The following is a 25928-nucleotide window of genomic DNA, read 5'->3' as shown; positions in this document are numbered from 1 at the left end:
AAAATGATGTACCCTTTAAGGTAATGAATTGTAGATTAAGTATTTCAAATTGTACGTATTGGTTCTCAAATAGGAATGTTTCTCTTCGGTATCGTTCATACGTTTTCTTAGTGTCAGACCTAACTTAAACTGAAAAACAACAAATATTTTCCAGTTTTCATAAAACTACTTAAGCTTTCAATGGAAGGGTTACATTTGAAGAAAGTGATTGATTCTATGTATCCAACCTTTGGTGCAGCTACAGTAGATACTCTCTATTAATAAGTGCTAGTAATACAGTAATAGGCCTTAATTACTTAATTTTCATATTTTGAAATGAGGTATAACTAGAGCAATGTGAAGATAGAAATGAAAACTCACAAGATGTATTAAAAATGCCCCAAATTCACTATTTTATTCTTACAGTATTGCATGCAGGATATGAACATGATAAACAGCATAGTAGCTTGATGAGTATTTTGGGTGACCTAAGGATAACGTAGAGCCTTATTTCCTGCAACTATTGGAGCTTCCATCTTCCTAATTGCATCCTTTTGAAAGTAGATAATGTGGTCAGGAGTATGGGCACATGGCATTGACAAATACAGGTTTGAGAAGAGGAACCGCTGTTTAAATTGGGAGCTAGCCCCATCTGAAAACATCTTGATGTCTTCGATTGCAGGGCATTTGCTCTTCAGATATTCAAGGATATTACTATTATTTATTTCTTAGCAGACGCCCTTATCCAGGGCGACTTACAATTGTTACAAGATATCACATTATTTTTACATACAATTACCCATTTATACAGTTGGGTTTTTACTGGAGCAATCTAGGTAAAGTACCTTGCTCAAGGGTACAGCAGCAGTGTCCCCCACCTGGGATTGAACCAACAACCCTCCGGTCAAGAGTCCAGAGCCCTAACCACTACTCAACACTGCTGCCCTACGTATATGGGTCACGAAGGTGCACATGCTCAGTTTGGTGCGATTCAGATCGTGGGACACGATAACAATGCTCTCCTTCGGGTTCTGTGGAAATCCAAGCATATGACCTGTAGAGAGTGGCTTGCTTGTGGCTCCAATGAACCGACTGGATTTTATTCTTAAAACGGGAGCAAACTAAAAAAAATATATGAAATCTCAGTGTCGGACGTACTGGGAGTCAGTGCCGTTGCAAACACTATCCATCTTCCAAAATAGAGTGATGATAAAATGAGCTGTTTGCACTTATCCTTAGCTTCACATAGTCTGCTTTACAAAAATGTAAAAATTGAAATGACTCCATCCATTTCCCATCAAGTTTTGTAACCAGCGAACAGATTACAGACAAAAAATGTAGGTTTTCACCTGTAATCCATAATTTTCTTTGGTAATGCCTTACAAATCCTATAAGTAGACACAATGGGGATAATTTGTCCAGTGAGTTGTATACTACAATTTAAGACATTGTCCTTTTCAGTGTCCCCTAGATGTGATCAAAATAAAACACTTTATTATTTGAATTAAAATTCTACAAGAGGACATTTACAAAGTATGCACATTTGGCCTTCATTCTCAGGTTACTGATTAAAATCAGTTTTTCGATTTCCATTGTGAAACCATACATATCGGAGGTGTTATATTGCAGTCAGAACCTGCCAACAACAAAACTATGTTTGAGGTGTGAAATTCAGAATTGACCAAAGCTTAGCATTGACTTTGAAAGAGCTGGCAACTTGGTCACTAGTGAGGAGTTACAGATAATAATCCTAATGTTCAAACTAATAGAAAAGTGGAATCTTGCAGATGCAATTACAATCTATTTCATAGATTACTAATGTGATCTAACAAAATCCTAATGGTCAAAGATGATGAATGGTCCAAACAAGATCTAGTAGTTAATGTTTTCCATCTGTGAGTGTAAGGTTTTGATCTGAAGTGTTTAGGAGTAACACAATTTAATCAAGCAAGTATATTCTTTTGTTTTCAGTAAATATTTCTGTATTTTAGTCACATATACTTCTGGTGTTGAGGTGTCCTCAAATGGCTGAAATTATGTGAATTATCTTGTGTCCTTCATGAGCCAGTAACTGACTGAACATTCAGGGCAGGGATAGGGCTTCACCCACATGTGAATTTGATGCTGTCTTTCAAGGTTTGATAAATGACGGAAAGTCTTCAAACATTCCCTGCAGATTTCTCTGTTTTGTGAGTCCGCTGGTGGATTTTTAGAGGAGCTGAAATATGTTAAACTCATCCCACACTCCGTACAGGTATAAGGTATCTATCTTGTGTGAATGCGCTGGTGTCTTTGAAGGTGCGATAAACGACTGAATCTCTTTTCACATTCAGCGCAGTGATAAGGTTTCTCTCCTGTGTGACTGCGCCAGTGCCTTTTAAGATTTTGCAACAGCGTGAATCTCTTCCCACACTCTGTGCAGTGATAAGGTTTCTCTCCTGTGTGAATGCGCTGGTGTCTTTTAAGCTGCGATAAATTAATGAATCTCTTCCCACAATCAGCACAGGGAAATGGTGTCCGTCTTGTGTGATTCCCTTTATCAGCTAGAAAAAAAAAAGAGAGACAAAGGTTATTGTACAGCATTCTTACACATTCACTCTTCTGCAGGGCTTCCCCTCATAACCATGACCAACTCCTAGAGTGAACTCTGATGAGAATACAGTCAAACCTGCTTAATATCACTCCTGTTAATACCAGCATCCTTTTATTATCATCACATGGTGGTTGGCAGGGATGACGTGAGAATGCGGCTGCTCCTAAATGGAATAATTGAGGATAGCAGCCACATCCTATAAAATCAGAGCCCAGGGCTCCATTAGAGAGAGAGAAGTTGATGAGTTAGTTCTGACTGTGTCTCTGTATCTTTTTATTTTTCTTAATTACCAGCCTACGTATTTTGTTTAAACCTTTCTGTTTTGGCCCATGTACCTGCTTATTTGTTCGTTTGTTTCTGTTTCATTTCTGTTGTTTTGTTTAATGAAGTGTGCGTTTGCGTTTTTCACTGCAGTTTGTAAGTCTCTTTCCTGTCGCTAACTTGCTATAAATCACTTTGATTATTAACACACTCCGGTCAATATCAATCACATTTACGAGTCACTGATTTCCACCCCACTTAATATCGCTTTGAGGAATAAAAGTATAAGATCAGGTTTACATGCAAGTGCTGTATTGAAATGTTTCTTCTGGTGACACTTAGCAACCCAACTGGATTTGGCATCACCCAGTGATGAGACATGTGATCCCAGCACCACTATAAAGCTGTGGGAGCAGCACAACTTCAAACAGTCTACCAGAAACAGGGACATGCAAAGATCTAACAGCATTCAAAACAGGCATGATAGTGGATGCACATGTAGCAGATGCCACAGTAGCAAGGATAGTTATGTCGCAACTTGCAAGCCATTGGCATAGTGGTTGGGCAGCCTCCCTAGATAAAATTGAGGTGAAATGAGCAAAAATATAAATCCAGCACACTTCTATAGTTTAGTAATTCATTTCTGTAAGGTTAATAGTCAGCTCAATGTTGCTTGTTTTGTATAATTACCTCTAAATCCCAGTTCACATTCAGGTGGACAATCATCATACAAACTTGACCCCAGCGTGTTGTTCTCCTCAAATGTACAGATATTATTTTCAGTAGGAACTTCCTCTGCGATGGGGACACATTCCTGTTCTAAGAATTCCTCTTTAATAGGAACATATTCCAGTCGAGGGACCTCTTCATCTTTAACAAATGTCATCTCTGTACCCTGCTTTAGACTTGCACACCACTCCTGGTCAAAGGACTCCTCTAGTGTGTAAGCTGCTTCTATCCTTGGCCCCTCCTGTGCTTCAGATTTAGGTACAGCATGGCTCTTTTTGGGATCTGTGTGAAAGAAAATTGTACACAATTAGAACTATTACTTACTAGCCAGGTTGCTAGAGTACACAGGAGGTCACATGACAGGGTCTCTATTCAGTATAATGTTCAGTCCTTCAGTCCGCTCCAGTCCAGGACGTACCCGGGTCCATGTTTTCCAGTTCTCCACAGCGGGAATTACAACACAATGTACTTGCCCACACAAACCAAGTGTATTACCAGCTGTAGTTTCAAATGTGTCACTAACAAAGAAGTCTTAAGTCCCACATGCAAGTTCATAACCCATCAGCACCAAGTGAGTGCCACTGGAAACACACCCTGTCACTTTTTCCTTTAGCTCGAACCTCAGACAATGCAATATTGAAGAGTAACGGCCGTTTGGTCAGGGCTAGGTGGTACTTTAGCCTCACCAATGTGGCCATAAGCAATGCTTGAATGTAGGCAAATGCAACTTCAAACATCTGGCAAAAATCCAAAATCTGCGGGCACCAAAATGTTTTACTTCATTCTTGAAGAACTCACCAACATCTATCTAAAAATATCTTGGGGTGATTTTTTGGAGCCTCTCTCCCTCCTCCCCATTCCCCGTGAAGAGCAATGCTAACCAAGACCTCGTCAATAAAATGTACTAACAGATTACTTAAAGAGTTGACCAAGCAACACCATTAAAAAAAAAAAAAATCTTACCTTGAAATAATCCCTGGTTCTCGTTCCTCTGAAAGTCTTGTTCATTGCAGTCGGGGTTCATGTTTCTGAGAGGTTGTTTAATGTCTGCATCTGCAGCGTTCATGCATTCTCGCACCGCTTTCAACTCGCTCTCTGATATTTCCAATCTCAGCTTCAGACTTTCATTCTCTTTCTCCTTTCCAGCCATTTCCATTCGGAATTCAGTGAATTTGCCGCCGACAACTTTTGTGATTTGGCACAAGACGGTGTCTACAGCCGCTTTCACTGCGTGCTCGATGGTAGAGGCGAGCTCGTCTTGAAAGAACGACACGGAGACACTGACGTCCATCTTCACTGGGTTTAGTTTGAGACTCGTTTAGCAGGAATCCTCTTGGCTTTTAATGTATGTATTTTCCCCTGGAGAATTCACATTCATATACATTCCACATTTCTTCTGGTGTGATTAAAAAATAAAAGAGTCGTTTTACTAAAACGCGTTTGTTTTCTCACTCAAGAATCATATTGATAAGTTAAACATCTCTGTCCGAGTTCTTAAATAAAACAGAAAATACTAATTGTCTCAGAACTCAATGCGTGTACTAAACCATTAGGAAACATTTCAATTCAACATAAATCCTTTAAACAGCATCTCACTCTCCCAGCGTAAACAAAGCAAACTGTTCTATTTCCTGTAATGAAATGAGCGTGGGAGACGTAGTTGGAAACGTCGCGTATTATTGGCTGCAGATACGCCATAAACCCAGCTTGCGAAGCTGATTGGCTGACCTCCCTGTAGAAGAGGCGGTTATGAAACTGGATCCCGCAGCTCGCCATGGTGGCTCCTATTGCGTTGTGTTTTATTAAGCAATACGCTATTAGATCTGAAATGCCAGTGTTTTTATTTTGTATTTGTTTTTTTTGTTGTTTTGTGCATGAAAAATGGCTTTGGTCGGGTGCCTAATTTTTGGGCTAGTTTGGGGCATTTGCGCGGGTGTTACATTTGCATATGTTTTGAATAGTTTTAAAGTATGAACGATATTTTAAACCAAAATACCCAACTCTATAATACATAACCCATAGTGTTAACAGCACTGTTGCTAAACACTGTGACAATAACACGCATCAATATCTGTGGATATGACGCACGTTGCATTGTGGGTAGCGTATTTGGGCTACAAACGTAGCACTTTCTAAAAGGCACAGTCTGGTACTAGGCTTGCAAATGACAATTTGTTCTCAAGGATTTTTTTACTTGATTAAAGAAAAGGACTGATTGATTGATTCGTATTTCAGGGGAATGTTTAGTAATTACCAGGGACCCTAATTTTTCCTCAAAAAAAAAAAGAATGACATTATCTACGCTATTCCACAATTAAAATAAAAAGCTAAAATGGCGTGCCCCCGCGTCACATTATAAGGTACACAAACAGTACTATTGAATAACAGTTAGTTATTACTTGAAGTATTTATTAGTACACTTTCAAATTCGGTGGAAGTTACAAGCTCACCAGAGTGCCATGAATCAATAATATAAACAAACGTACCATTTTACTTTAAACATTACAAATACGACTGTGTACTAATAATAAAAACCAAAACAAAAAGAATATACAGCTCTGGAAAAAATTAAGAGACCACTGCAAAATTATCAGTTTCTCTGGTTTTACTGTTTATAGGTATGTGTTTGGGTAAAATGAACATTTTTGTTTTATTCTATAAACTAGTGACAACATTTCTCCCAAATTCCAAATAAAAATATTATCATTTAGAGCATTTATTTGCAGAAAATGACAACTGGTCAAAATAACAAAAAAGATGCGGTGTTGTCAGACACTCGAATAATGCAAAGAAAATAAGTTCAACACAATACTAATGTTTTAACTTAGGAAGAGTTCAGAAATCAATATTTGGTGGAATAACCCTGATTTTCAAGCACAGCTTTCATGCGTCTTGGCATGCTCTCCACCGGTCTTTCACATTGATGTTTGGTGACTTTATGCCACTCCTGGCGCAAAAATTCAAGCAGCTCGGCTTTGTTTGATGGCTTGTGACCATCCATCTTCCTCTTGATCACATTCCAGAGGTTTTCAATGGGGTTCAGGTCTGGAGATTGGGCTGGCCATGACAGGGTCTTGATCTGGTGGTCCTCCATCCACACCTTGATTGACCTGGCTGTGTGGCATGGAGCATTGTCCTGCTGGAAAAACCAATCCCCAGAGTTGGGGAACATTGTCAGAGCAGAAGGAAGCAAGTTTTCTTCCAGGACAACCTCAGCCACTGACTCATTGTGTGACCCTGAGCAAGTCACTTCACCTCCTTGTGCTCCGTCTTTCGGGTGAGACATAGTTGTAAGTGACTCTGCAGCTGATGCATCGTTCACACACCCTAGTCTCTGTAAGTCGCCTTGGATAAAGGTGTCTGCTAAATAAACTAATAATAATAATATCATTAGTAGCACTTATTCAGTTGCCTGGAAATGAAGAACTACAGTTTTCTTATACTATAGACAGACAGAGAGACACAATCCTGTTCAGTTTGACGCTACAATATAATCCCCCCTTATTGGTGTCTGTGTTAGTTTACTACATTCTTCCAGAGTTTAGAATGCAATAAAGCCAGTAATTTAAGCAATGTTCTGCCTGCCTGGAACTAGAATGGGGAATGTAAACTAACTGGAAAGTCATCAATCTAGTTTCTGATTAACTAGTTCTGCACAGAAAGCTGAACTCTTCATGTAAATACATGAGTTAATCTAATTACTGGTTACTCTTAATGTTATGCACAGCTTACATGTAATTTAATTAGTTATTCACTTAGTTTTAAAATAGCTAAATTGAAAGTAAACTACAAGATGCAGATCAAAGGTTACATTAAACAATCCTTAATGCCTGGACAAACAGCCTGCTTGTTGAGAACTGTCCCTTTAATTTTCCTCTCGTTCTCTTCTTCCACAATGACATCTTCGATTCCCGAAGGAATCCAATAACACAGTCTGCGTGCTTGGTCTGTAGAGTCTTCAATCCCAATGGGATCTAACACAGTTTGGGCTCCGGCAGATTCTAACTTGTACAGCTGAACAAGCTCTGTTGATTTGACAGGTTTAACACTTGAACCGCCTCGGTTATTCTCCTACCTAAAACCACCGCCAGGGAGTCATTATGACGGTTACATTTTAAACAACATCAATATTAACATGAAAGACAATCAGATACGACTCAAACGTTTTATTCAAGCACATCATATCAAACATCTGCACAGCCAAAACACTGCATTTAACCCTTTATACCCCAGAATAATTAAACCCTTCTGTGGATTTCTCATAATTTTTGCAAAAAACTGAGATTTCGCCTATGTTTTATTCAAATAAACATAACGCCAAAGTCATAACAAATCTATAATTACATTTTTTTATTTTAAATAGGTCAAATTTCACAAACAGTTCCATTGTCAATGACAAAACAATGTCTGAGGTGTGAAGAATTGACCAAAGCTTATCATTGACTTGAAATAGCTGGAGACTTGGTCAGTAGCTGGGAGTTACATGTAATATTCCTAATGTCCAAACTTAGAAACTCAGCCATGCATGAGACAAAACTGGAATCTCGCAGACACAATTACAATCTGTTTTATAGATTACTAATGTGAGGTAACATAATCCGAATGGTCAACAAGATGATGAATGATCCGAACCAGAGGTGCCGTCATGGATAGAAAAATGTGTGTGTGGGGGGGGGGGGGGCAGTAGACTAATGCTGGAGGAATATACCTGTGCATAAAGACCCTTCATTTAATATTGTATGTTGCAAAACACAAGGGCAGCTCTTACATCTAGTAACCTTCTATAGAGGTCAATGTAAAACACTTTATCCTGAGTTTCTACTACTACAGGTATGGCATACAGGAGGGTAAAATCACACATCTGGTTCTTAACAGTAAAACAAACGTGGTCATGCAAACCCTTACATGCTACCTTCTCTCTCTGTTTACATCTGAATCGATTAGTATTTTCTTCTCACATTGATATCAATTATTTTAAATTCTAGAACTGTAAGGTCTACAGAAAAAAAATACACATATATATATATATAAGTTCAAAGAGCCAGCTGCCCAAATATATATATATTTGTTTATTTAGCAGACACCTTTATCCAAGGTGACTTACAGAGACTAGGGTGTGTGAACTACGCATCAGCTGCAGAGTCACTTACAACTACGTCTCACCCGAAAGACGGAGCACAAGGAGGTTAAGTGACTTGCTCAGGGTCACACAATGAGTCAGTGGCCAAACTATATACCCCCCCTCCCCAGGAAAAGTGCAGGGGCCATGACCCACCAGGCGCCTGTGGTGGCGGCGCCCCTGGTCCAAACAAGATGTGGTAATTCATATTTTCCATCTGTGAGTATAAGTTTTTGATCTGAAGTAATTAGGAGTAACCTAATTTATTAAGCAATTTTATTATTTTGTGTTCACTAAATATTTCTGTATTTTAGTCGAATGTACTGTTGGTGTTTAGGTGTCCTCAATTGTCTGAAATTCTGTTGTGCCCTTCAAGACCCAGTAACTGACTGAACTTCTTCCCGCATTCATTGCAGGAATAAGGCTTCACTTTCATGTGAATTTGATGGTGTCTTTTTTTTAAGGTTTGATAAAAAAAACTCTTCAAACTGCAGATTTCACTTTTTGTGAGTCCGCTGGTGGACTTTCAAGGAACTTAAATGAGTGAATCTCCTCCCACACTCAGTGCAGTGATAAGGCTTCTCTCCTGTGTGAACGCGCTGGTGTCTCTTAAGATTTTGTAACACCGTGAAACTCTTCCCACACTCAGTGCAGTCATAAGGTTTAACTCCTGTGTGAATGCGCTGGTGTGACTGAAGAGTTCCTAATCGTGCAAAACTCCTCCCACACTCAGCGCAGTCAAAGGGTTTCTCTCCTGTGTGAATGCGCTGGTGTGATTGAAGATTTCTTAACAGTGTGAATCTCTTCCCACACTCCAAACAGTGATAAGGTTTCTCTCTTGTGTGAACACGCTGGTGGATTTTAAGATTTTGTAACAGTGTGAAACTCCTCCCACACTCAAAGCAGTGATAAGGTTTCTCTCCTGTGTGAATGCGCTGGTGTGATTGAAGACTTCCTAATCTCCTGAAACTCTTCCCACACTCAGAGCAGTGATGAGGTTTCTCTCCTGTGTGAATGCGCTGGTGGACTTTAAGCTGTGATAAACGACTAAATCTCTTCCCACACTCAGTACAGTGAAAAGGTTTCTCTCCTGTGTGAACACGCTGGTGTCTTTTAAGATTTTGTAACACAGTGAAACTCCTCCCACACTCACGGCAGTCATAGGGTTTGTCTCCTGTGTGAATGCGCTGGTGTGACTGAAGACTTCCTAATCTCGTGAAACTCCTCCCACACTCAGTGCAGTGATGAGGTTTCTCTCCTGTGTGGCTGATCTGGTGGATTTTAAGATGTGATAAACGATTAAATCTCTTCCCACACTCAGTGCAGTGATAAGGTTTCTCTTCTTTGTGATTCCCTTTAGCAGCTTGAGAAAAAAAAGAGACAACGGTTATTTTAAAGCATTCTTACACATTCACTCTTCTGCAGGGCTTCCCCTCATAACCATGACCAACTCCTAGAGTGAACTCTGATGAGAATACAGTCAAACCTGCTTAATATCACTCCTGTTAATACCAGCCTCCTTTTATCATCATCACATTGAAATTTGCCAAGCTGAATATAATGGGTGTCAATAAGGATCATTGTTTGAGAATATCACTTTGATTATTAACACAGTCCAGTTAATATCACTCACATGTACCAGTCACTGATTTCCACACCCCACTTAATATCGCTTTGAGGAATAAAAGTATAAGATCAGGTTTATATGCAAGTACTGTCCGACATCATCAAAAAGACGCAAAAAACGGGTTTCTAGTTGTTTTTTCTCCGGAAAAAGCCGAGAAAACCATTCAATGGCCGAGTGGGAGCGACAGGAGCCGAGACAAGCCGAAAAAAAAGGGCGTATCTCATGAATAGTCATACTTGCCCCTGGCATCAGATAACGGCAGCCATAAGGAAACAAGCTGGCTGCTGCTGCATCAGCGCTCAGAGAATATCACAGACATTTGCAGAGCTTTTTTCAGATGTTATAGTAATAAAATATTGACTTTGATCGCATTATTGAGGAGTTTGATGATAAAACGAGCGATCAGGAGATGATTGATCGATATGTACGACTATTATTATTATTATTATTATTATTATTATTATTATTATTATTATTATTATTTATTTCTTAGCATATGTGAAAGCGATAGCGAACGAAAGGGTGGGGCTGGAGATGCCTAGTGAGTGCTTTGTTGATATGCAGGGTCTTTTAAACCCTTTTGACTGTGGAAAAAAAATACTTTTAAACAGCGCGTCTAAAATCAACTGCGCGTGTGAAAGTAAATTGGACCTGACGCGCCTGACACGCACTCAATAAATGGACTGCAAAGGGTTAAGGCCAGACATTTTATGATTTTATGACGTGCGAGTGGAAAGCCATGGTCTGCCATCCATAAGAGGTAACGGAGCAGTGCTGCCTCATCAGAGGTGGCGAGGGCACTCCTGGCGTGCTGCTTGTTGCTGAATTTCTTCTTTTTGTCGTCCTGCAGAGTAATGTGGGGAACATTGTAGTTCGTTGCTACAGAACGCAAACTTCCTCCTAACTCTTCTTCTCTATATCACTAAGACGACTTTATATAACATCTTGAGTTTTTCAAAAACTAAACTCCAAAATTATAACTTACATGTGTAAAAAAAATAGTTTAGTAGCTGTGCAGCTGGGCAGCAGTGTGGAGTAGTGGTTAGGGCTCTGGACTCTTGACCGGAGGGTCGTGGGTTCAATCCCTGGTAGGGGACACTGCTGCTGTACCCTTGAGCAAGGTACTTTAGCTAGATTGCTCCAGTAAAAACCCAACTGTATAAATGGTTAATTGTATGTATAAATAATGTGATATCTTGTAACAATTGTAAGTCGCCCTGGATAAGGGTGTCTGCTAAGAAATAAATAAATAATAATAATAATAATAATAACTTAACACAAATCACATAGATATAACTTATATAACTTAAGTAAGCTTAGTCTAACAAAAGTTTAAGAGATAATGTATGTTAAAAATTCCATAGACATTAATGGCTGGTTTTACAGACCCAGATCAGCGCTAATCTTGGACTAGCTTATTGAATGTTAATTTAGGTCAAATTAAATTAAAGTAGTTAATTTAGTCAGAAATTAAATTACTGCTAGCAATAGCTGCTAAAAAAGTTATAGCTTGTGAGTGTATTACTGTTTGTCAATAAAGTTTGTTTTACAACTCTGTGATGTCATTCGCAGGAAAGGAATTCTAGCGTATGGCTGCTATCAGTATATCTGAAAGAGGTGGGTGATCGTATACTGGCAGTCTTTTCTCATCCTAAAAATCAAAGCAGGTAATTGAGATATGAAGATACTAAAATATGTATTATGACAAAATGAATAATTATAGGTGTTTCAAACTAATTTTTACAAGACAATAAGAACGAGGTAATCATAACCATGCGTTTCCCCCTGATCTATTTGGTAAGTGTACTGTACGGACTACCGTTACTTACTTTGCCTGTACAGGAATAAAGAACAGTATTGTCTTGTCTGTGGCAAAAATGGGAAGACGGGGAAATTAACTGTACATCACATCATAACTTGAATTTCTAACCTGGATGTACTTATTTATAATTGATATAAAAAGTTCAACTGTACGGAACACAGTGAGGTACGGAATACAGTGAGTCTACGTTAACTAATTTCTGCAATGTTGCTTGTATTGTGGAATTACCTTTAAATCCCAGTTCACATTCAGATGGACAATCATCACACAGGCTGGATCCTAGCTTGTTTTTCTCCTCAAGTGTACAGACATTATTTTCAGTAGGAACTTCCTCTTTGATGGGGACACATTCCTGTTCTATGAATTCCTCTTTAATAGGAACACATTCCAGTCGAGGGACCTCTTCATCTTTAACACATGTCAGCTCTGTACCCTGCTTTAGACTTGCACACCACTCCTGGTCAAAGGACTCCTCTAGTGTGTAAACTGCTTCTATCCTTGGCCCCTCCTGTGCTTCAGTCTCAGGGACAGAATGGCTCTCTTTGGGATCTGTGTGAAACAAAATTGTACAATAGTTTTAACTCTTACTTACTAGCCTGATTCCTTTATAAAGCCAGCCCCTTGTCATTTGATCATTCCGATGGAACAATTTACAGGGAGGTGGACTTTTGAATTATTTATTACAATTTTAAATAAAAACTTTATTTTTTGCTCGTATTTTTAGAATTATGTTCCCTCATCGCAGCAATACCCACAACCTAGTCGGTATACTGACAGATCTATTTAAATGGGATTCAACTCCACGAGATGGTTCTTCACAATGCTATTTATGTCATTTAATTGGGATGTCACTTCGTTTAATTGGGATACACTATTTTCTAATGGTGAACGGAGATCGCTTTTCAGAGCAAGAGGTTTGTGTAGCACAGTGCAGTGATTCCGTGATTCTGCTGTGACTTGCATAAACTGAGTGAACCACGTTGAACTCTTGAAGGAGTTTGAGTGTCTCAGACTGCTGTTGCAAAGAATATTGGCGTGTCACCTTAGAAGATCTGATTTAATTATTTATCATTTCATATAGAAATAAATAAAATAAAAAACAGCAATTCATTTTGTTTAGGAGTAAAGAAAAATTGTGATTAAGCTTGTCTCAAATGCCTCTCGTTTAATGGGACAGACACTCATGCTGGATATTTTTACTTCTCCTGAGGCGTCCGATAAAGTGGCTCTGACTGTATTATTATTATTTGTTTATTTAGCAGACGCCTTTATCCAAGGCGACTTACAGAGACTAGGGTGTGTGAACTATGCATCAGCTGCAGAGTCACTTACAACTACATCTCACCCAAAAGACAGAGCACAAGGAGGTTAAGCGACTTGCTCAGGGTCACACAATGAGTCAGTGGCTGAGGTGGGATTTGAACCGGGGACCTCCTGGTTACAAGCCCGTTTCTTTAACCACTGGACCACACAGCCTCCTATTAAAAAGAGAATGTCAAAAGCTTTCTGATGAAGTACAATGCAAAGAGCGTTTACAGAATAATGTAACAAACAGAAGACATGACTCCCCCCACCCCAAATGTAATACATTCCACAGGCTTTCTTCCCCTCTTTCAATAAAGCCCCCCCTCTATAGATCTGCATTCCAGTTTCACTCACCTCTCTCAGTGATGCTAGAAGGTGGCGTTTCCTCCTGCAGGATCCGCTCATTGGCCTGGTCACACCCCAGCTCAGTCACTTCCTCCTTGATCTCAACAGTCCTGTCTGCAGAAACAACCCATCGAATAGGAAGCTCTGGGCTGATGTGAGCGGCTTCCATCTCAAATGTGTTTTGAATGAGACTGATCTCAGTAAAGCAAAGGAAGACAAAACTATGAGACTGAAATCATGTTATTGGTCAATATATATAAAGTGCTCTAATTTGTATATAAATAAACTCAAACCAACCCAAAAACTGACTGTTACTCTTTCCAATCCTGCACCATGGAAAAGTTTGTTACATTAGGCAAACCATAAATACCAGACTGAGGAGGCTGTGTGGTCCAGTGGTTAAAGAAAAGGGCTTGTAACCAGGAGGTCCCCGGTTCAAATCCCACCTCAGCCACTGCCTCATTGTGTGACCCTGAGCAAGTCACTTAACCTCCTTGTGCTCCGTCTTTTGGGTGAGACGTAGTTGTAAGTGACTCTGCAGCTGATGCATAGTTCACACACCCTTGTCTCTGTAAGTTGCCTTGGATAAAGGCGTCTGCTATATATATATATATATATATATATATATACATATATATATATATATATATATATAACAGTCCTACTTTGTTTTGAGTTAAATACCCACATCACCATCGTTGATTCTAGAGCACAGCACGCATCCCTCATCTATTTTTGCCTCTTCCTAACTGTGTCTGAAGCCTCATCACACTCATCTGACCTTTTCTGAAACAGGATCTCTATTGCTCCTTAACTTTTTATTTGGTTTTCATTATTCATCTTCGTCAGCCGATTTGTTTGCTGTATCAAATGTTTAAATGCCAGCCCTCCACGGATACGCCCCAATCGCAAACCCCACACCACGCTAGCGTCACGACACTGTAAAGTGAATATCAAACTAAAACCGGGCTTCGTTTTGCTGTTCAGCGTTTCGTTTTGAAATGGATACGCAGAGAGTGTGCTGTACTTTACCGCACTAACATTTACATTTCAAAGTGAATAAACCGGCTTTAATATTACCTCTGTATTTTTTCCCCTCTTCTGCTGTTTCTTTCTTTAAATATTCTACTTCAAGTCTTCCGTTTCGGATCAGAGCCGTCTCAGATAGTATCTACAATTAAGACAGCTCGGTTAAAAAACAGTTTGACCCACAACGAAACAAAACACTACACACGATCAACAACAGCGCAGTAAGAGCCAACATGGAGACCTCCCGAATACAGTTTCATACCCGCCTCTTCTCATCGCGATCCCCGCCCCCGCTTCGACAGCCAATCGAAGTCTCGCAAGATGGGTTTTAGTGTTTCTGCAGCCAATAATAATACGCGACGGCTCCGACCAGTCACGCCCACTGCCAGTGACGCTTCCATTTCAGTACAGGAAACAGAACGCTGTGGTTTGTTTACGCTGAGGAACATTGTAGCGGCCGATGGTGGATTTACAATGTTGCGTCTCCTGCTGTTTAGACTATTTAGGTTGCATTGAAGTTTTTTTTGGCTAATAATAGTTTATGTATCTTCTGTTCGTTTACACGGATTTCCAGGACAAAGACTACTTTCTGTTTATGAACTCAAATAGAGTGCAATTGCCAGCTGTAGCTATAGTGAAGTCGAACTTGTCAACATAATTATTTACTTAGAAAACACCAGAAGAATTGCTCCAAAATATTTGAATGTGACTTTTCCAATCTAACTAAAAACCAGTGAAGATGGACGTCAGTGTCTCCGTGTCGTTCTTTCAAGACGAGCTCGCCTCTACCATCGAGCACGCAGTGAAAGCGGCTGTAGACACCGTCTTGTGCCAAATCACAAAAGTTGTCGGCGGCAAATTCACTGAATTCCGAATGGAAATGGCTGGAAAGGAGAAAGAGAATGAAAGTCTGAAGCTGAGATTGGAAATATCAGAGAGCGAGTTGAAAGCAGTGCGGGAATGCATGAACGCTGCAGATGCAGACATTAAACAACCTCTCAGAAACATGAACCCCGACTGCAATGAACAAGACTTTCAGAGGAATGAGAACCAGGGATTATTCATCAGAGTTCAAGGTAAGGCAAGTAATTGGAGTTTATAAAAAGCAACATAAAATAAATACATTTAAAAAAAATGCAATTAAAATGGTCCTTGTTTATCATTTTTGGTTAGAATTTGTGTTTTAAATAACAGACCACAACACTATTTGCTGTCTGTACTTTGAAAATAACTTTCCTAAAACCTGTCAGATATATAGACCCTTACAAAACTGTGTTGAATAGTTATTATTATTTATTTCTTAGCAGACGCCCTTATCCAGGACGAATTACAATTGTTACAAGATACCACATTATTTTTACATACAATTACCCATTTATACAGTTGGGTTTTCACTGGAGCAATCTAGGTAAAGTACCTTGCTCAAGGGTACAGCAGCAGTGTCCCCCCACCTGGGATTGAACCCACGACCCTCCGGTCAAGAGTCCAGAGCCCTAACCACTACTCCACACTGTTGGGTTCTGCGTTCTCGTGGCATTACTTAAGCAAGCTTCCAATGTTGTTACAAATGATTGTTGCACGTCTATAGCTTGTACAAAAAATATCTCTTCACTTACCTATAACGTTTTAAAAACTGTAAATAACTTGTTTAAACAAAGCTGCCTTTGGGAAGCAGGCTGTCCCTCTGCAGTGACTCGTCTCTCTATTGTTGAGACATTTAAACTTGTATTCTGTGTCGCTAAGAGTTTCAATCAAAATACAGTAATCAGTTCACATGAAATAAAAATGATCTGACTGTATTACATTTAGTTAAGGTATGAATAAGATGATAAATGTTACATTACTGTTATTTTTATTAGGCAGCATTATAATGACACCATCATTAAGTCAGACCTTTTAAACATTTAAAAAAAGATGCTTGACTGCCAGTGAAAATAGCATTTATACTGCTATAGCCATGTATCTCTGTGTAACTTTTCTTCATATCTTTTGCAGAGCTGTTTTCTATTTTTCTACACTTGTCTGGTGTTGTATGATGTTCTTGACGTGTGAGTTGTAGTGAGAGTCTAGGTGAGAAAGCTGACAAGTACTTGAGACTTGTTTTGTATAGGATGTTGAATAAAGAATATCAAATGAAAATGACCTCTTCCTTCACTTTGTTCATAGGAACTCCATCCCTACCACTGTATGCCGTAATGATATTTGTGGTGCAACTTGACAAGAATGGTGTAAAAACCATAATGCACCTAATCTGTTGTAAACCGCTAAACCGGTATACTGACTCCTCTGTAGGTAATCCACACTAACACTTCAGGAATTACCAATGTTTGACCCCAACCTCATTTTCACCTCTCGGATTTGGGTAATTGTTGGGACTCATTTAAAATCTGGATGTGTGTACGTCTCTCTATGACGTCAATCTCTATGATTTCTGATTTAATAAATCTCTGAGTGGCAACCACCTCCTCAGAATGAGGTCAGCTTGGAATATCACCCTGTTGTTTTTATCAGTAGAGTTTTGAAAATCCTGTGCCGTAAGGGAAGAGTTAAAAACTTGTACAAATCTTTTTCACGCAGGTACTGAAGAGAGACACTCTTTCATTGAAGCAAAGGAGGGGCCAGTGATGGAAGCTGTTTACTCAGAAGACAACATCTTTGATCAGGAGTGGTGTGGATGTCTCATGGAGATTAAAGAGATGACAAGTGCTGAAGGTGTAGAGGTCCCTGAACTTGAATCTGTCCACATTAAAGAGGAGGCCCCAGAACTGGACTGTGTTCACATCACAGAGGAAGTTTTGAAAAAAAATAAAGTAAATTCACTAGAGAATATAGTTAAGATGGAATCTAGCCATTGTGAAGATTATCCTCCTGAACAGATCTGCATGAAACCCAATCAGCCTGTCTCTGAAGACACTGGTTCTAGTGTTGGAGAAGAGGGCACTGTGCTGGGGTCCATTCAGAGGAAACATCACCCCCCTCAGGAAAGAGCTGCAGATGGAAAGGAGGAAGGAGCGATGCCGTCCACGAGCAGCACAGCATGTGAGTAAAGCGGAGTACAGCAATGCAATCACATGGGGGATGCAGTGGTTTCTTTGCAGTGTTTGTATCAGAACTGACTGTCTTTTTACAAAGTATTACAAAGGAGAGAGGTGGATTATTCAAACTGGAATGTCTGAGAATTTCCACTGTAAAAATAAAAATAAAAAAGTTCACAGTGTTCTGTATTGCGTGAAAAACATGTAGTAATATTTTTAAAAAAAATCATTCTAATTTACAAGCTGCTAGGCTGTGAGACATTGTACAGATTTGAAACTCCCTGAACAGTCAATGAGCAGCTAAACTCTGATGTTCAGCTATTAATATGTCTGCAATGGCAGGGGGTCAAATTATTATTATCATTATCATTATTATTTATTCCTTAGCAGATGCCCTTATCCAGGGCGACTTACAACTGTTACTAGATATCACATTATTTGACGTTATACACATTATACATTATTTCACATTATACAGATATCACATTATTATTATTTTTTTACATACAATTACCCATTTATACAGTTGGGTTTTTACTGGAGCAATCTAGGTAAAGTACCTTGCTCAAGGGTACAGCAGCAGTGTCTCCCACATGGGATTGAACCCACGACTCTCTGGTCAAGAGTCCAGAGCCCTAACCACTACTCCACACTGCTGCCCATATGTATGAGTATAAGTGTATAATTTATTTAAAATGTATAAAATGTAAGGTCTGGTAGATATCAGGCGGGGATATCGCCTGACTGATTTACAGACACGCTCTCGTAACGCACGGTGCTGTGTGAGAATGCTGCTCGCTGGGCAGGGATATCATGATCTGACTGATTTACAGACACGCTCTCGTAATGCACGGTGCTGTGTGAGAATGCTGCTCGCTGGGCAGGGATATCATGATCTGACTGATTTACAGACACGCTCTCGTAACGCACGGTGCTGTGTGAGAATGCTGCTCGCTGGGCAGGGATATCATGATCTGACTGATTTACAGACACGCTCTCGTAACGCACGGTGCTGTGTGAGAATGCTGCTCGCTGGGCAGGGATATCATGATCTGACTGATTTACAGACACGCTCTCATTACGCACGGTGCTGTGTGAGAATGCTGCTCGCTGGGCAGGGATATCATGATCTGACTGATTTACAGACACGCTCTCGTAACGCACGGTGCTGTGTGAGAATGCTGCTCGCTGGGGATTTTGCAGGTAGACGTTGCAGAGCTCATTTCTTTGGCCAACTAACTTCATATTTGAGCCACTTTGCCTCTGTTTGTCCATTTGAAAAAAAATTATATAAATAAGAACATAACATAAGAACATAAGAAAGTTTACAAACGAGAGGAGGCCACTCAGCCCATCTTGCTCGTTTGATTGTGTCATTTTCTAGAAAGGCTGCGACACTCAAAATCTCTGCATCTGTGGCCCAGGTGCCTGGCTCATACATAACACTCAAATCCACGGCACTGGTGTTTAAATACAAGCTTTTTATTAATACCCTGAGTCATACATTTTACAACACTGTCTCAGACTTTGATGTAGTGTTCTTCAGTTCCAGTCATGACATAAGAGATACAGTGGGGAAAAAAAACAATTGCCATCTCCGACAATACGACGTGCTTTCTTTGGCGTGACCACAAAGTTACTAGTCTGCAGTAAAATCGTGGTCTGGGGCTTCTGGAGATTCTCGTGGACCTTGACATCAAACAGGTGCCTGTTTGGGTTTCCATTGCTTGTCAGTCTGTTTGGGTTTCCATCGCTTGTCAATCTGTTTGGGTTTCCATCACTTGACAATCTGTTTGGGTTTCCATCGCTTGACAATCTGTTTGGGTTTCCATCGCTTGACAATCTGTTTGGGTTTCCATCGCTTGTCAATCTGTTTGGGTTTCCATCGCTTGTCAATCTGTTTGGGTTTCCATCGCTTGACAATCTGTTTGGGTTTCCATCGCTTGACAATCTGTTTGGGTTTCCATCGCTTGTCAATCTGTTTGGGTTTCCATCGCTTGTCAATCTGTTTGGGTTTCCATCGCTTGTCAATCTGCTTAGGTTTCCATTGCTTGTCTATTTGCTGGAAGTACATCTTCTCCTGTACTAAGCATGTTATTGCAGGGATGTCGTCAGGGATTGCTTCCTGTGTAGCAGTAGTTGTACTTGAAACAGCAACGTCCAATGGTGGTTTTCTCTTTGACTCTACCACTGTGTCACGTCCCAAATAACGTTTCAGTCTAGAGGAATTTGCTGCTTGTTCCAATGATGCACAGTCAATATTTTACAGCCTGTAAGTTCATTTTCCTGTGATTTCCTTTATTTTGTAAAGACCTGTATCTCTAGCATCCAGTTTATCTCCTTTCCTCCCCCTGTGGTGATAAAAGTTATGATAAAGTAATTGTAACATAAATCCTTAAGCCAGTGGTACTCAACTCCGGCCCTCAATCAAATCCAGTCCAGGTTTTTACTCCAAGCAGGTTCTAATGTAGTTAATTGAAGCTGCTAAGAGGCAATTAACTAATTTAGGACCTGGTTGGAATAAAGACCAGGACTGGAATGGATCTTGAGGGCCAGAGTTGAATACCACTGCCTTAAGCTATCTTGAGACAAGTGAGTATTTGGATACTATCTCAAGACACGAGCCCCCAATTATGTATAAACAATGCCTTACTATAAATGATCTAGGGTGTTCCCACAATATCCTTCTATCATACCATCAAAACTACATTCATATCCAAGTGCAATCAAAAGTGAAGCCCTGCAGAAGAGTGAATGTGTAAGAATGCTGTACAATAACCTTTGTCTCTCTTTATTTAGCTTCTAAAGTAGATGAAGGAGAACACGACTCCACTCCATCACCCCGCTGCAAAAACTCTTCCAGTGTCAAACCACAGTGCAGGAAACACAGAGAGACGACACCACAAGAAGAACATTTAAAAACATTGAGATTACTGAAGAGTACTGAGACTGCACATTCTGTGTGTGTGAACAATTCTGAAACCCGGGGCAACTTGAAGACCTTGTCTTGTTCTACTGAAGATGGGAAGAGTTCCTGGCAATTAGGCTGTCGTAAAACTTACAAGCGAAATTGCACAGGAGGGACTCCATTTCCCTGCACATATTGTGGAAAGTTTTTCAGGTATTTATCAAAGCTTAAAAGTCACCAACTAATTCACACAGGAGAGAAACCTTACCACTGTAATGCATGTGAGAAGAGTTTCAATCAGTTACAAAATCTTAAAACACACCAGCGAATTCACACAGGAGAAAAACCATACCACTGTAATGAATGTGAGAAGAGTTTCAATCAGTTGCAAAATCTTAAAAAACACCAACAAATTCACACAGGAGAGAAACGTTACCACTGTAATGAATGTGAGAAGAGTTTCAATCAGTTACAAAATCTTAAAAGTCACCATCGAATTCACACAGGAGAAAAACCTTACCACTGTAATGAATGTGAGAAGAGTTTCAATCAGTTACAAAATCTTAAAAAACACCAACGAATTCACAGAGGACCACTGAAATGAATGTGGGGGGGGAGTGTCACTTGAACAGACAATCTTACAACACATTCACATAGGAGCTTGATTTTGGTGTTTGATAGAGTACATCCAGATTTTCCTGTGTACCGTTTCTCAAGCAAAACTTATCTGAAGCAGAGGAGAGGAGCAGCAACTGGCTGTGGTTGAGACGGAAAGATTCTGGCTGGGGATCTCAAGCACAATAGAAAGAAAGAAACGCTGATGTACAGGTAAGTAAGCTGGGTTGAGTTGAGTGGGGGACGGAGGGGGGTGATGCTGGGACGCCAGAATCACCGTCGAGCCCTCTTGAGGTGTCGTGGGCTAGTCGACGTAACACCGAGGATGGAAGGTGCCCACTTGAAGACCCCAGAGATGTACCCTACTTAGTTCAATCCAGACGGCTGTCATGCTGATGCGCTGGGGAGACCACACTGTGGTTGATCCCCGGAGCCAGCATCGCAGCCGTTGTGTGTGCTGATGCGCCAGGGAGGCAAAATAAGCTGATCCCTGGAGCCAGCATTACACTTCAGCCATCAACACCAGACAGAAGGATATCTACATCATCATATGGAAGGAAACACAAATGGATGGAGACACAGATGGATCACATTAGTTTACTGTAAAGCTGCGTCTTAGTTGGTGCTTATCTTGGCGAGAGCCGAGTTCAAATCACCATGAAGTTTTAACATCTACTCTCGTGTAATGGAAATCAGTAATCTTGATACTTCTCACTTGCAAAAGCAAAACAAAGGAAGAAAACACAGGAGTCTACATAAAGTACAGCATTTTAAATGGCACACAATTATGCTGAGATGGGAAGTACATGGTAACGTGACAAACTTTTACAGTCAAGACTGTTTTGGATTATTTATAATGACTTTGATGGATAGAAAGTGAATATGTATGTTTATAAAAATATTCTCAAATACTGTCTTTTGATTCTGTGCACCCAAAGACTTGTAATTAAAAGTTTTAAAATTACTGTTTGGTATTCCGTCCTCAACCAGGAGTGTGTCAGTTCCAAACTGTTGTGACGTAAATCATATATTAAATAAACAAGAAAGAAATGAAATTGCTTGATCAGATTATCCAGATTATTGCAAATGTGGTACCATTCAGTTGAGTGGAAATTGTAAAGGAGTACTTGAGCTGAAACGTTCAGACAGAAGAGGTACAGTTCAAAAAAAAGGTTGAAAATCAATTACTTAACTAATAAAGGCCCTATGCATATCTGGTTATTGATATCTCACAGTAACACCTTGACTGGAGCACACTGAACAAAAGGTATTCTATGCAGGGAGATCAAAAGAGCATGTATGCAATCCCCTTTTAGGCTTGGAACAATTAATTATTATTTGTTTATTTAGCAGACACCTTTATCCAAGGTGACTTACAGAGACTAGGGTGTGTGAACTATGCATCAGCTGCAGAGTCACTTACAACTACGTCTTTTCTTTTCTTTAACCACTGGACCACACAGCCTCCTAATGCTTACAAGAAAAGACAAAGAGAGCTAAACATTAGGACTGTTTTAACATCATCTTGATTAAAGTTGAGCGTAGTGGAGGTTGGCTGGTGTGAGCTGGTGCTTAGGAGAGTTTTGTGCTTCATTGACAGCAGTGACTCAGCCTGAAACCACAAGGTGTGTTTATTTGAAAGTGTTCGTATTGTTTTGTTTAACCTTGTGACAGGGCTAGGAGCCCTGCTCATGAAAAAGGGGCGGGGCAAAGCCATGCCATAAATGTACTATTTATTTTTAGAACATGGTACCCCTCTGCCCCTGTGCAATTTATTATTTTGTATTTGTTTTGTTGTATTATTATTATTATTATTATTATTATTATTATTATTATTAGTCGTTATTGTTTTGGTTTATTTATAAATATGATGGTGGAGTCGTGTTTTGCTATTGTTTTGTATTGTTTGGCAGAGTGGATGGGAAGCCCCATCCACATTAAAAACCCTTGTGCACAAGGTGACCATCTCCCGAGTTAATTAATTGTTTAATTGTTGCTAATCGGCAGATGGTCACCTGCATATAAGCCTGCAGCTCTCTGCACTCGGGGTGGGTGTTCGGAAGTGGAGAAAGAGAGCGACAGAAACAAAACTAAAATAAATCTAGGAACAGTGGAGGCGATTTGCCCCGCCTGACCTGGAATAGTTATTATCTTGTTCGTGATTATTTTGTTTAAACTTTTATTGTGTGCTGTGAGCAGTGTTTTTTTTTTTTGTTAAAAAAACTTTTATTTTTGTTATTTAAATAAACGTTTTTTGCCCTGCAGTACTTGCCTTTGTTTTCCTTCCTGCTTCTGCCCTGATGTCACCCCTACATCCATCCCGTCACAAACCTGTTTACACTTTCTGCCTCTGGGTCTGCTTCCTGGCACCACGCGTGGTAAGGACAGCATCACTCTCTGTCTGTTACTGTCACAAAGTAGAGCCAGAGGCACAAGCTGCAGGTTCGAACGCCATTACACACATTAAATCAGACAATTAACAAACAAAAGACACAAACAATCAAACACAGGAACTAACAAATAGGCGCAGTGGCCAAAATAAACAGGTTAAACAATACAAACATTTTCAATTGAAACACTCTTTGAAGCACCAGGCAACCAACCCAATATCCCCCCCCCCCCCATTTATTACTCTGGCAGGGCTTCCACCCTGCCACAGGAACATAATAGACATTTAGAATGAAATATAAAACACATAGCAAGTGTTATATACTTTTTAAAGTTGTTCCTTCTTAACTATTATAATGAGTCTGAATTTCTGAAGACAAGGCATCTCACAGCAATTCTGTGGTCCAGTGGTTAAAGAAACCAACCTCCACTACGCTCAACTTTAATCAAGATGATGTTAAAACAGTCCTAATGTTTAGCTCTCTTTGTCTTTTCTTGTAAGCATTAGGAGGCTGTGTGGTCCAGTGGTTAAAGAAAATGGCTTGTAATCAGGAGGTCCCTGGTTCAAATCCCACCTCAGCCACTGCCTCATTGTGTGACCCTGAGCAAGTCACTTAACCTCCTTGTGCTCCGTATTTCGGGTGAGACGTAATTATAAGTGACTCTGCAGCTGATGCATAGTTCACACACCCTAGTCTCTGTAAGTCGCCTTGGATAAAGGCGTCTGCTAAATAAACAAATAATAATAATGATAATTCTTATCTTCATTAGGGCATATTTAGGTTGTGGTTTTTGCATGCTTTGTGGTAATGTCAGTATATATACTAAGGCTGAAGTATGTAACATTTTATTGGTCTTATCTTTATGTTGTTTTAGTGTAATAGTTTAACTGGTACAGGAGGTGGGTTCACTTCAGACAACATGTGGAGTCACCAGTGGGCCGGTCAGGTCAGGTCTAAAACCAGAACAGCCATGGTTGTGTTCATGTTGTCATAGAATTATATGTGGAATTGGAAAAACGTGTTAGAACAGTTGGAATATTAAACACATCTGGAGGGAGACAAGTTATTTATTGTGTATTTTTCCAAGTATACAGATATAACTGTCATAACCATTTTAGTTTTTTTCTTTTTTTTAATTTTGTTTTTATTTATGAAGGACACAAAAACACGTGTGTGATATGCTGGAAAATAAATGTGATGTATGTGTGCCATAGCAATGTACGGAAACCCTAAAGGTACATGGTGTGAAAATTAAAAGGGGAGGTTACTATGTCGTGTACACGACTTAATATGATAACTCATGCTCACAAGATAGTAGCCTCCCTTTTTAATTTACACCATGTCCCTTTAGGGATTCTAGTAATGAGATAATTGAAAGAAAATAAATAGTATGTTACACAAGCATTTCCAAATCAATCAATCTATGAACTTTATAGATCTTTCTTATTCATGTATCCATTCCTACATGCTTCCCTTGGGTCACCTCATCTGCTAACATAGCCTCATGTTTCACTCCTATGCAGATGACACCCAGCTCTACCTAAAACTTGACCCTGGATGTCCCTCTGCCATGGTCCTGCTCTCAGCTTGCATCCAAGACATGGAGGCCTGGATGTCTGACAATTTTCTTCAATTCAACACTAACAAATCTGAACAACTTCTAGTAGGATCAAAAACTCAACTCAAGAATCTCAATATTGCTTACTTGAAGTTTGGAGACTGTCTGCTGCTGCCTTCCCCCACTGTACGAATGCCCAAATCTCCTCTGTAATCAAATCCTCCTTCTACCACCTCTGAAACATCTCAAAGGTCCGTCCCTACCTTTCCCTCCCCAATGCAGAGATACTCTGTCATGCATTCATCTCCTCTCGACTCGACTACTGCAACTCTCTCTATGGTGGTCTTCCATCACGCGCCATAAACCAATTGCAGCTGGTTCACAATGCTGCTAGGATCATTACCAGATGTAAAACATGATCACATTACCCATTCTTTCCCAGCTGCACTGGCTACCTGTAAAGTTCAGGATTACTTTCAAAATTCTCCTGCTTGCCTACAAGGCCCTTCATCACACAGGTCCAGAGTATCTCTCCAACCTGCTGACCCGTTATGCCCCTGCCTGCAAGCGGAGGTCCTCTGACTCTGGCTTGCTTGTTATACCCAAGCAAAAG

The 25928-nt window shown here is 40.0% G+C and overlaps 5 protein-coding genes across 6 annotated transcripts in view; 1 reads left to right on the top strand and 4 right to left on the bottom strand.

Moving 5' to 3' along the window:
• LOC131724942 (zinc finger protein 397-like) overlaps positions 1–25928 on the bottom strand; it is a 98103-nt gene that overhangs the window by 43257 nt on the left and 28918 nt on the right. The gene's annotated exons all lie outside the window — the stretch shown is intronic.
• LOC117407671 (zinc finger protein 436-like) overlaps positions 1–25928 on the bottom strand; it is a 155598-nt gene that overhangs the window by 112861 nt on the left and 16809 nt on the right. The window lies entirely within an intron of this gene.
• On the bottom strand, positions 232–5260 carry LOC117407763 (zinc finger protein 583-like). The gene is made up of 3 exons (XM_059018132.1): positions 4526–5260; positions 3524–3844; positions 232–2522 (listed from the first exon to the last, which is right to left on the bottom strand). Exons 1-3 carry the CDS (start codon positions 4851–4853, stop codon positions 2245–2247), a joined length of 927 nt encoding a protein of 308 aa, XP_058874115.1. The 5' UTR covers positions 4854–5260; the 3' UTR covers positions 232–2244.
• On the bottom strand, positions 6804–15063 carry LOC131724939 (zinc finger protein OZF-like). Its single transcript, XM_059018053.1, has 4 exons — positions 14861–15063; positions 13790–13971; positions 12359–12679; positions 6804–10044 (listed from the first exon to the last, which is right to left on the bottom strand). The coding sequence occupies exons 2-4, from the start codon at positions 13947–13949 to the stop codon at positions 9179–9181; spliced, it is 1347 nt and encodes a 448-aa protein (XP_058874036.1). The 5' UTR covers positions 13950–13971; positions 14861–15063; the 3' UTR covers positions 6804–9178.
• On the top strand, positions 15115–23939 carry LOC117967240 (zinc finger protein 782-like). The gene is made up of 3 exons (XM_059018026.1): positions 15115–15885; positions 17387–17848; positions 20644–23939. The coding sequence occupies exons 1-3, from the start codon at positions 15549–15551 to the stop codon at positions 21354–21356; spliced, it is 1512 nt and encodes a 503-aa protein (XP_058874009.1). The 5' UTR covers positions 15115–15548; the 3' UTR covers positions 21357–23939.

This window comes from Acipenser ruthenus, chromosome 58 (assembly GCF_902713425.1).
Source record: "Acipenser ruthenus chromosome 58, fAciRut3.2 maternal haplotype, whole genome shotgun sequence".
Lineage (NCBI taxonomy): Eukaryota > Metazoa > Chordata > Actinopteri > Acipenseriformes > Acipenseridae > Acipenser > Acipenser ruthenus.
The sequence above is the reverse complement of the archived record's forward strand: the minus strand, read 5'-3'. Positions and strand labels throughout refer to the sequence as shown.